The sequence below is a fragment of the Octopus bimaculoides genome, chromosome 2 (genome assembly GCF_001194135.2).
Source record: "Octopus bimaculoides isolate UCB-OBI-ISO-001 chromosome 2, ASM119413v2, whole genome shotgun sequence".
Lineage (NCBI taxonomy): Eukaryota > Metazoa > Mollusca > Cephalopoda > Octopoda > Octopodidae > Octopus > Octopus bimaculoides.
The window spans coordinates 161,405,417-161,418,298 of record NC_068982.1 but is presented as its reverse complement, the minus strand read 5'-3'; the positions used below and the strand labels follow the sequence as shown (position 1 = coordinate 161,418,298).

At 33.7% G+C, this 12,882-nt stretch overlaps 1 protein-coding gene across 1 annotated transcript in view; it reads right to left on the bottom strand.

Moving 5' to 3' along the window:
* The window catches only part of LOC106871722 (methylosome protein 50), a 107,164-nt gene that overhangs the window by 8,281 nt on the left and 86,001 nt on the right, over positions 1-12,882 (bottom strand). Inside the window, exon 6 of the mRNA XM_052965682.1 lies at positions 9,053-9,107. Within this exon, the coding sequence (XP_052821642.1) occupies positions 9,053-9,107 (55 nt within the window). The remainder of the gene's footprint in view (positions 1-9,052; positions 9,108-12,882) is intronic.

The window sequence follows — 12,882 nt, the reverse complement described above, 5'->3', positions numbered from 1 at the left end:
CACATGCATACAGCTAACTTAAACTATATTATACTGAGGATATGAAAATGGTGTTGAACTTGAAAAAAAAACTTCAAACCATGTGAAAACACAGCAAAACATCCAAGAGTATTCAGAAATACAAAGACACCATCTTGGAACAACTATCAATGACTATATTTCAACATTTGGTTTCCATTGAGATTTTTTTGTTTATGATAAGTGAACCTAAGGGGTAAGCAAACTTGCTTAAAACTGACATGTATCCTTCAGATATATGACAATGACAACATTTTACACATGCCTGAGTGTTAAATACACATTTCATTACCAAAGTCACATGGCATTTCTAAAATATACATGTACATCATATTTAGATATACATTTACTTCATATAATTTTTCTGGCAAATCTATTTTAAATACCCTGGAAGATAAAATAAGATAAATATCAAACTTTTATTTCTATTAAGGCGCTCAAAAGCAATCAATATGAATTATGATAAAAAAACTTCAGCAGCCTATTTTGCATGAAGAATGTTAGTCACACCTGGTCTAAAACTGATTTTATGAGAAGTCTGTAGATGTTATGTAACTAGGTCGTCTAGCAACAGAGAATAAGTCTGATAGGGAAGAACTGTAAATAATATATGGAAATAGTGATGTTGGTTTGTCTCAAATTACACTGAAAGTGAACAACTGAAAGAAAGTAAAGAAAGTGAAGTGCAGTTTGGTTACATATGGTCTATAACTACTTTATCTAATTAATAATTGTACAGATTCTTTATTTTCTGATATAATAACAGAAAAAAGAAATTACCATGATTATATTTTGTATATATAACAAATACCTCACTCCACTGAAAAATCCATCAAAGTGAATTCTTATGAAATATATTCAATAGTTTTGATATTTGGTGAGTCCAAGAGAATCATATAAATAGATTCCTATTGAAAACTAAAATCTCACAACTTTTATGAACCATCCTTCCACTACCCATTCCATCTCAATGAATAGTTTTAAGATAAGACAAAACTGCAGAGTCTAATTCAGCAATAGATGATTACTCCATTTATTTTATGGGTATCTAGGATTGCATCTTCCTTTCAAACTTAATTTGCTGACTAACTTAACAGCATCTCCTGAGTGCTGCTCTTCTTCCTCTCAATACTCTTACTTGTTTCAGCTATTTGACTGTAGTCATTCTGGAGCACTGCCTTTAGTCGAGCAAATCGACCTCAAGACTTATTCTTTGTAAGCCTAGTACTTATTCTATTGGTCACTTTTGCCAAACCGCTAAGTTACGGGGACATAAACACACCAGCATCAGTTGTCAAGCGATGTTGGGGGGGGGGGAGACAAACACAGGCACACATACATATATATAAATATATATGACGGGCTTCTTTCAGTTTCCATCTACCAAATCCACCCACAAGGCTTTGGTCGGCCCGAGGCTATAGTAGAAGACACTTGCCCAAGGTGCCACGCAGTGGGACTGAACCCGGAACCATGTGGTTGGTAAGCAAGCTACTTACCACACAGCCACTCCTACACCTTTAATACTTTCTAAAAATAAATAAAGGCAATGTTGGTGTGATTTGATTTGAGGGAATAGCAGGTCAAGTGACCAGACAGGGGCTCCCTAATGAATAGCTACTGGCAGTTCTGTTCTTTATAGCAACTATATTAAGGAATTTTAACTTTGGAACACTCACAAATTCGTAGGGTTGAGAGTCATTTGAATAGATCCACGTTATACACCTGGTATTATTTTATACATCATACAGTAATGAGGAGCAAATACAATACCAGCAGAATACTCAACTGTTTTAATCAGTTTTTCTTATAAGCTTTGTTCTATGAATAAATGACTGTGTCACTTATTAATAACATGAGTAAAACAGAGACCAAGTTTCACAGAGAAACTTGTCTCTGTTGCAACTTTTCTGATATGCATATCACTCATAAAAGGAAGCAACAAAATGTGGGCAGGGATGGATTTCAGAGGGTTGATACTCTGGAAGGATTGTATCAACCTCAAGATGATAGAATATTTTTTTTAACCTCGAGACAATGGAATATTTTAAGTGGGATTTCATACTATTTAACAGTTGAAATCTATAGTTCTTTCTTTTATTCTTTAACTTATTCCATTCAGTCATTGGACTATAGCCACTTTCAAGAAGTTAGTTGATCAAATTAATGCCTGTTCATATTTTTAGTCTAGTACTTTTTTTTTTATTGGCCTATTTCTATCAAACCATTCAGTTACTGGGACATTAGTCATCCAACAGTAAGAGAAACTTTTTTAAAAGATGCCCATGCATGCACACCCCCACAGATGCAGTATCTATGATGGGCTTTTGCACAATTTCTGTCAACCAAAAAACTCATCTACAAACAAGATATTGGTCAGTTCATGGCTAAAGTGGAAGTCACTTGCTTGAGGAACTGAACCCAAAAGCAAACCTCTTAACCACAGGGCCACACCTGTGCTTATGTTTACAACAACTCCTTGCTTTGAATATCAACATTGTCTTTTTCACTAGCAATAAAAAGTTTTGTGGATGATAGAATAAACTTGATATATTACTGGTTACTTATTAGTAAGAACAATCAGTAACACTGACCCTGACAAAAATGAAAGAGTTGAACTATAAGTTAACCACTCAGTCTGGTTTTCTACTTTGGTTATCAATCATGAACCAGTGAAGGAAGCTCAGTGATTAAAGGTTAACAAAAAGGAAGAACATAAAGAAAAGAGAAAGGCAAGATAGAGGGAAATATTACAAAAGGAGAGGAGGAATAGTGAAGATGTGCGATGTCTATCAAGGAAGTGTACTCTGAGACCTTAGTAATACATTGAAACATAACTTGGTATCAAATCTTTAATGGTTTGGCTTAAAATATGAGGAAGATATTATGGGATGGTCATACCAACATGAAAAATGATAATGATGATTATGGTTTGATGGTTCACAGCTGGCCGAAAAAAGAAAACAATCATGAAACCACAAATAGCTGTCAATAGATACACTTTGAAGATAAAGGAGGAGCCAAATTTCTTTCAAATCAACTTACTCTCTAGAAAAAGTGGGACAAATTGGATAACATAGGCCCAGATGCAAGATAATGTAGTCCTGAAAGCAAGACTAGGATGAGCCAATGAAGAAGGTACTTGGTTGCTAGACCTGCTGAAAATCACTCAGATCACTGCATGATCTAGAAAACAGTTCTAAAAATAAGAGACAATCCAACAAACAAACTAAGTGGCCACTTTTAATACAAACAACAATCAACTTTCCCTCATATTGCACACTTCCTTCTTGAATAAAAATAACCACAAAAAAACCCCACATGGAATAATATAATCCTAGACATTCCTAAAAAGACATTATAGTCATGGCTGAAATGAATACTTTTGACGATAACTCAACTTAATTTAAGGTTAATCCAGAGCTGAGCAACATGATATTGCAACGGCCTTCCTCCCACACAAACATTTTGCAAGGCCATAAATCTTTGATGAGGAAAACTCCATTTTGAAATATACAAAATTCCCAAGAGAAAACTAAACTGGTGTGTGTGTGTGTGTGAGTGAGAGAGAGGAGGGAGTATGTGTATGTATGTATATATAATTTCAAAAGGTGTCTGTTTATGAGCTCCCCACAATCCATACATAAGCAATGTTATTGGTGGCACTGTGATTACCAACATTTGTAAGATTTTAAATATATTATTGCTGTAGAATGACTGCCTGCCAAGTTACATGTTGTCTGACTATGAACTAGGATCCGCTCCAAGTGAGGACTTTCTAAAAACCACCACACTTACTACCCACCTGCAACCATAAGGAAGTAGTGAGAGATAAATCAGGTATCTCTCATTACAAGATGAGATATAAAGAGAGATTAAGGGACCAAACACTAATGTAATTGGCATTAGTTTAGTGATCAAGGTACTGAGTAATGTAGAGAAAGTGGGAGGGAGATGTTGAGAATGTGTGTGGGGAGGAGATAGAAAACAGGGAAAGGAAAAAAGGTGGAAGAGAACGAAAGAGAAAAGGAAGAATAGAGGAAAATACTCTATACCCCCCCCCCCTTAAACAACTGGAATAGCAAAGATATGAGATGTATATTAGTGGTGTACTCTTTGACTTCAGTTGAGGAACTACATTAAAAAAAAAAAAAAATGATCACTTGAAAGCAAGTTTTAAATGGTTTGTCCGACATGAGGAGCACATCTTGTGAAGTCATTAAGGATTGATGATTCTCAGCTGGCAAAAAAAAAAAAAAGAAAGAAAAAAAGGAAAAAAAAAGAGAGAGAGAGAGAGAGACAAAACTTAAACATCTGCTAATAAATATTTTGTAGCAGTTGAGAGGAGATACTTATAATTAGTGTAAACTAGTGGTTGTTTGACCTGCTAAAAATAGCAGCCACTCAAATCACTGTACCATCTTTGAACGAAAAAAGATAAACACATTGGATTATGTAGTCCTTAGTCCTTGTTACAAGATGATGTAGTCCTGAAAACAAGATGTAATGTGACACTGAAGGAGCCTCTCTGTCATCATTAAACCTGCTAGAAACAGTAGCCAAATCTGCCTCATGTAACATCAAACCATCATGAACAAGGTGTGCCAGTTGGATGATACAGTCAAAGATGATACATTATACTTATTACCTTGTAGCACTGCTAGGTCAAGGAATTTAAGAAATTGTCCATAATCCCCAATCTGAAAGTCCCCCAGAGAACAATACTGAGATTGTCCTTGCCTATCAGCATTGCTAATCGGCCATTGTTAGTCATATCCTCTCTTAAATCTCTATAATAATGATGATGGTTTTTCACACTGATACAAGGTCACATATTTGCATAAAGCTGACTCACTACACCATTGGTCCTCATCAGTTCTAAAACAGTAAAAAGCAAAACTGAAGGAGAGGATCATCATCATCATTTAATGTCTGTTTTCCATGCTGGCATGGGTTGGATGGTTTGACAGGAGCTGACCAGCTGAAGGGCTGTTCAGGCTCCACATCTGTTTTGGCATAGTTTCTATGGCTGAATGCCCTTCCTAATGCCAACCACTTTACAGAGTGTACTGAATGCTTTTATGCAGCATTGGTATGGGTGCTTTTTTACATAGCACCAGTACTTGTGAGCCTGCAAAGGCAACCACACTTTTACTTAGCTTCACATGTCTTTTCAAGTACAGCAAACTGCCAGGAGTCTTGGTCCCTTGTCATCCCCTCTGTGAGTCCCAACGTCTGATCTAAACTTTAAATGTGAAGGAATATAGCTAAATATAGCAAGGAATATAGAAAGACTGTAACTAAATGTAGGATAGTTTCTTTCTTGTCCATTTCTTACTCGCTGCTGCTTTAATATTTCTTTAAAACTGGCAAATTACACTTCAAAGCCTTTTCCAGAAAATACAGAACCACCCCCCACAAAGGAGAAAAAAAAAAAAAAACATGTAAAGAAAAGGAGTCTAACCAAATTTTAGTATCTTGAGAGAAAGGGATTTATGATTCTGTAAAAACTAAACTCAACTCAAGTACCATTCCACACACTACACTCACCTCAAAACTATTCAGAGAGCACAACCTCTCCAATTGTATAAAAAAAAAAATAATAATAATAAACTACAATTGCCTTTAAAATAATTTTATTAATATAGCATCTAAAATATTCATCTCCAATATCCTTTGCACCAGTTGACACAAGACAAAGAAAATACTTGAAGTTGAGGACATTTCTATTAAAACATTTTTATTTTGTAGTTCTTAATGTTTTATTCTTTTATTTGCTGGATTTTATTAAATAAGCACCAGTAATATATTAGAGTCATTTAATCCACTATAATAAAAATTAACCATGTGATCATGTAGAAATTATTCCTTTTTGTCTGCTGTAGAAAAATTAAATATACTAAAAAGTCAATATTTTATATGACGTGGAGAGAGAGACGGCTATAAGCAGTGCATTTCCTGACCATGTGGCTTTCAGGTTCAATCTCACTGTAGAATACTTGGGCAAGACTCATTTACTATCATACAGATCAAAGCCTTAAGTGAATTTGGTAAATCGAAACTGTAGATTGTGTGTTTCTCTCAGGCTGAATGGTAGATTATATGATGCTTAGGTAAAAAGTGCACTGCATATCATACATGGGCTTTGAAAACAGAAGATTTGTAATCACTAGAAAGAACTGAATGAAGCAAACCCCACTGAATGTGTAATGTGAGCATGCCTGAACAATAAAGCACAAATGAGCTGAGAGAAAAGTTGAATATAAGAAGAATAAGAGTAGGGAACAAGAGAGCAGACTTTTGGTACAGATAATGCGATATGTACAGAGGCTAACAGTCACATTAAGTAGTGCTAAGTAGGAAAAAAAAAAAGAGAGCTAGGAAGACATTGGATAATGTGTTAGTGACTCACCTCATGAAGAGAACAAAGAATTGTAAAGGTTGATGATATACTCATTACCCCTAACATCATCCTGTACCACCAACCATCATTTTCTTCCATGGGCTGTTAGTTGATATCTACCATTCTTACCATCACTATATCTGTTGGTAGCCATCATTTAGTCTCTTGCTGTAACACATCTTTATTGCTTTTCTATCTTGTTGCCCATGCTGTTTTCTATTCAGCCACTGACAAACTATGAACAAACTATTATTGACTCTACTCCATCACTTCCTAATCTAAAAACCTATAACTGTTTTCCATGCCACAAACTAATACAATCTCCTTTTTCATACTCCATCACTCCTTTTCTATTAATACTTTGTCAAATTTGTCTTACAAAAATTAGAACAAACTCTTCAGTCATGCAAGGGCCAAGTTTTGTCATAAAATGTATCCAGTACACTCTGTAAAGTGGTTAGAGTTTTGAAGGGCATCCAGCCATAGAAACTATCAAAAATGGAAGAGAGCAAGTCCTTTGAGCCAGTATAGAAGCAGATGTAAAAAGGTGTGTGTTTGCATGCATGCTTGCATGTATGTGTAAAGCACATTGTGATAATTCATGTGGGCATATATAAGGAAAGAAAGCAGCATTAAACCTCCTTCCCCAACACACATTTCAGGTTTGTAAGTAACATAATCAAACTAGTATTTCAGCCATAACCACTTAGTGAATAATAAAAGACATTATCTGATGTGTGTACTTTTTTAAAGTGATCTGATTACTATTTCCAGTAAGGTGGGTAACGATGTAGATTCCTTTTATGTTCTGAGTTTATATCCATTTGAAAATTTATATTTCATTCTTCTGTATTGATAAATTATCAGCTAAGAACTGGAGCAGTACTTCAGTCAAACACAATCCATCCAACAGAATATTTGGGTTTGAGCTTAAATTAGAAATTATTTTAATATTTTTTTAAGGCAGCAAGCTGGCTGAAATGTTAGCCCATTGAACCAAATGCTAAGCAGCATTTCTTCCATCTCTCTATTGCTCTGTGTTCAAATTCCACTGAGGTCAGCTTTGCCTTTCATCCTTTTCAAGTTGATAAAATAAAACCCCTTCCTAAAACTGATGGCCCTGTGCCAAAAATTTGAAACAATTACTATCATTATTACTACTCAAGGTGATGAACTGGCAGAATCGTTAGTGCAGACAAAATGCTTAGCAGCATTTCTTCCTGCTCTTTACATTCTGAGTTCTAATTTCAACAAGGTCTGTCTTGCTTTTCATCCTTTTGTGGGTTGATAAAAATTAGTTGAGTATTGAGGTCAGTGTAATCGACTTACTCTACTTCCTATTAGGATAGCTGACCTTGAGATAGAATTAAAAATAATTATTGTTTTATTACTATTATTATTAGCATTGTTATTAGGGTAGTGAGTTGGCAGAATTGTTAGAGTGTTGAAAGAAATGCTTTGCATTTCACACTCTGAGTTCAAATTCTGCCAATGTCAATAAAAATTACCAGCCAATTACTAAGGTTGATGTGACTGATTTGCATCCACTCCTGGCCTTGTGCCTAAATTAAAAATTATCATTTGCCTCATCAGGTCACTGAAGATTGGGTCTTTGGATTCTACCTTTCTCGTGTCTTTCAATCCTTCTCCACAACTTTAATTTTAACCTCACTTTACTGGAACATAAATTCTTTTATTTTCATTTAATACCAGATACTGCAAGTGAGAAATGTCAGCTGTCTTGAACAATGCATACATATTAGAATGAATATATATATATATATATATATATATATATATATATATATATAAGAGAGTGATTGCGTGTGTGTTTTATTCATTACTGATGCAGAATATAACCAAACTAAAAATATTCAGAATGTTTATACCATACATTCAGATAGGTATATAGTTTTCAAATGTTACTTATCAGAAAAAACTCAAATTGTACTTAAGAAAACAAAAAACAAGCAACTGTGTTGATGGATTTTAGAACTATTTTGAGAAATTACAAATAAAGTGTCAGGTTTACTGAAATCAAGGAACTGAAAACTAAAATACAATAATACAGTTGAATGAATAAGAAAGAAAAGCAAATTTTCAAAAACTAAACACAGAATGAAAATGTGCAGGCAGTAGCCAAGCAATTCATAAGTTAAACAGTGATGATATATGGATAAGTGGATGATGTACTGAATCTTCTAGTTGATGGAATATTTGCATTCATATCCTCTGCATAGATTGTGTAATGTTATATGGAACGAAACAATTTTTTAAATTCATTTTATCTCCTACTCCTCCCAGAGTTGATAAAACACCAGTAAACTGAATGTTATCCTAGATATTGAGAGCTTGAACAACTGTTACAATAACTATGTTTAATACATGTCTTGATTTTGGCATCTAAATTGTCTCAAAAACTTTATATTACCATGTAATATACTCAACCTTAATCTTAATCTTGATTTTTAAGGTGCAGAAAAAAAAATATTGAAAAATAATATAATTCATGAAGTTTTATGATAATTCTAGTTTTCTAACATTTCAAAATAATGTGAAAGGAATAAAATAAAATAAAAAATTCAAATAGGTCACAAGAATGTTGTTAAATTCTTTACAAGTTTTACTTACCAATGATAGCGGCTGGACGAGATTTTCTTGTATCCCAAAACAACACTCTCCCATCCTTTAAAAGAAAAAAAAAAAAAAAGCTAATAAATGCCAAAATGAAAGTCTAACGGAAAACTTTATCAAAAAGGTAACAACTGAATTTGGTCTGATAGTTACATTTTTTCGAAACAAGAAATAACCCCACACCATTTAGCAATCACAATGGTTGCTTAATAGAGCATTCTATGCATGACCATTCTGTCTTTTTGGATATAGTTTATCTCAGACAACATTATCCAGTTTGTCTTTTTCTTTTTAATATGGTAGGATGTGATCTGAAAAAGATTTGATTGCTATTTCTAGAAGGTCAAACAACCACACAGAACATGCTCTTGGCTCAACATGGAAAAGTATTTCCACCAGCTAGTCCTTTAAGATCAAATTCTTGAATGACAAACCTTAAAAGAGTCCCATTGTCAGAAAGACAAAGCTTTGAAATTACTGATTTTGTTTTTTTCATTAAGTTCTCAACAGAACTTTCCTAAAGCAACTGCTGCAGTGTTAATCAATCAACATGATCTCTAGTTTTAACTGAAAAATAAAAGGCATTTTTAATTTGTCCATAGCTAACTGTCATCAAACTGTCTTGTTTTAATTAAAATTCTTCACATAACATACCCAACATACTTTGGTTGAAACATTTATGTCACCAGTCAAGGAACTGTACTTTACGCTGTAGATTGACACCAACCAATATTCACCATGACAGACATCTAATTGAGTGGAAAGGGGAGGAGGAAGGACAGCAGCCAGGATCTTTTAAACTCTCCTAGATTGTTGTTCAACCACAGTCAGACCTGATCAAAGCAAGCCAGTTATTTTTTTTTTTGGTGATAATGTTGCTAAAACTATATGTATCAATGTAGTCTTTTTTTGTTTAACAAGGTAGGATGTGATTTGAAAGACATTTGGCAGTTATTTTTAACAGCTTTGGCTACCATTTTGTACCAGGAGTACATTGCAAGCGCATCAGAAATTAGAGTGGCAGGTGGTTGGGTGGGGGTTCTCTACAATGAAAGATACAGATATGTACCATTACTGTTTTGTCGTAATGTTTAGACTTTCATTCATATGGGTTTTAAGGGAAGATCAGCAATTGGTTTCAAATTTGACAATGGGTGAAACTTCACCAGTGGACAACATGGTCCCCACTCTTGATATTGCTATAAAGGTTTCCTTGTAGTTGACAATCAGTTTCAACTGCCTGTAGAAGAGCTGTAAGTAGAGCAGGAGTTCTAGAAGGCTGTTGCTTTGAGGAAGAAGAATTGAACATAAAAATTTTAATACTAGATTTGGTGAGCAACAGTCATGACGAGGAGAGAAAAGGGTGTGTGAACTGCAAGGGAATGAGGAGTGGTAGAAAACCTAGTGTTATAGTGTATTCATTTGTGAGTCTTTGTCAATCAGTTGGGTGAACTGCTTTCGAAAGTGGTCTATAATAATTTTGTGCATAACATCAGGATAATCCTTTATATGTAAACACTATTGTAGTGTAAGTCACGATCGTTTTAAGATACTTTGATAGGTTTCAACCAGTATTGGCCCAGGCCATGTCTAACTTAATAGCACCACCTGGCAGTCAGTAATTAATTAGAAATGAAGTTTTGTCCTTGAAGATTATCCTTTCGGAAGCAGCCTTTGCTAGGTCTTTTCTGTCCATGCTGCAGCCTACTTCACTGAATCAATTAATCTAACAGATTGACTGATTAAGGATGATTCTTTTCAAGTATTAATTACTGAACTACTTTTTTATTTCAAAAGACTATTTCTTACTGACAAAGTATACTAAAAAAATTAAACTATACCTTTATAGGGAACATGAAAGCAAATTAATAAAACATTGGCCACTTTACTTATCAGAATATAGGAAATATTTGGATGCACTAGTGGCTTGACAGAAATTAAAATATAATTGAAGTCTCTTTCATCCATTTCTTTCAATAAATTCGCATTTTACATAAGATTTGAAACTGTTGGGAAGATAGATAGAAAAAAAGAGTAACATGAAAAACCCTTATAATACTGAGCAGAGGTTTTTAATGAGAAAAAGTTGTTACCTATTTATTTCTCAAGATCAGGAAACCAATCATTCTTTGTGACTTAAATATTTTACAGTAAGACACTGAATATTTACAATTGCATTTTAATAGTAAAACGTTTACCAGTTTCTGACATTTTTTAAAATCGTAATATAATTAATTCACAGTAACTATGACAGATTATATAAGTACCTATTAAAGAAATGAATTATATGTGAGGCTTTTCTAATAATCAGTTACTGTTTCCCATTGAAAATCTTTCTTACCTATTTAGTTATTTATAGCTTTCAGTGTCACAAACACTTGAGGTTACTTATCAAATATAAAATTACCAACATTGCTAGACAGTCATCCCACCTTAGCCTCTTCATCTGCTAACCTAATCTAATTATCATTCGATATGTACAAATAGAAACTATGTCCTCTACAGAATATTTATAGAAAGTAGTTCCATAGTGTTTTTCTTTTTATATATCCACCTAATGTGTTGCCACACTGTACACTGTTCACTTTTTATTAATGTGACAAAGAGGTTGCTCCAATCAGCACATCAGTGTTTGACTTTGGAAGACTATTATTGTTAGCTGGGTTCTAAAAGACTTGTTTCCCATCACAAGGAGGCTAGTGACAGGAGATGGAATTTGAACCCTGGATGCAAAGACCTGAAACAGATTCAAGGCATCCTGTCCAATGCTCTAAAAGTTCTGCCAATACATCACCCTGGATCAGAACATCAAAAGGGCTTCTATCCAATGCGCTAATGACAGCTAATTCCCATCCTCAGGACCATACAGTTTATACTTCAAAGTTTTAACTCTCAATATTCAGATAAATTAATTACTACATCATTATTGTAATTATTATCATTAACTGTCGTTTAAGAATGATACCATTTCTATAATCAACTTTGGTGTTATGTTCTTAAAATATATGGACATATATTCTTTTACTAGTTGCAGTCATAGGACTATTACCATGCTTGATATCTGCCTTTAAGGGTTTTTGGTCTGTTATAAGCCATCTGAGTACTTATTTTATCAATCTGTTTATCAAATTGCTATTTACACTGATAAAATACACATATTATGAGTGAGATTTGCAGAGAAGGAAAAGAGTTTTTATTCAATTCTCAATCAAGAAAAGTTTATATGCTAAACTATGACATATTAACTACAGTTTGATAAATACTTTCTTGTAATATACATTTCTGAAAAATCAATAAAAAATCAGAAATATCTTCACAAGTACAGACTTGCAGGATCTCACAGGGAATAATTATATAGATAAATTGTAGATACTTCTTGTAAATTGTAAAACAATACAGAAGTGGGATAACTATGAATATTATAATTTTAGCTTGACAGACTACTTAACACTTTATTATTGTATGAAGTTATTGTCATCATACCTTTAGTAATGTGTATATTTATAACTGGTAGTGGTGGGAAGGTTATTGTTGTATGTGCATGAAAGCTGTATGTGGAAGTAGAAGGAAGAGCATTAGAAAAATACTTTAGAGAATGTTTTTCAGTATCAGATTGCAAAACTATGAGGAAGGGTGGAAGTGGGGGTGCTTCCCAAAGTTGTATTACAAAAACAGAAAAGAAGTCAACTTACAAATACTTTAGATTATTAAATATGGACTAGAAAATATTACTTTAGGAATTTGTACATATACTATTTATAACATAAATATATATTATTACATCAGTATATAACTGTTTATTTCCATTTCAAAAGTATACTTGCCTA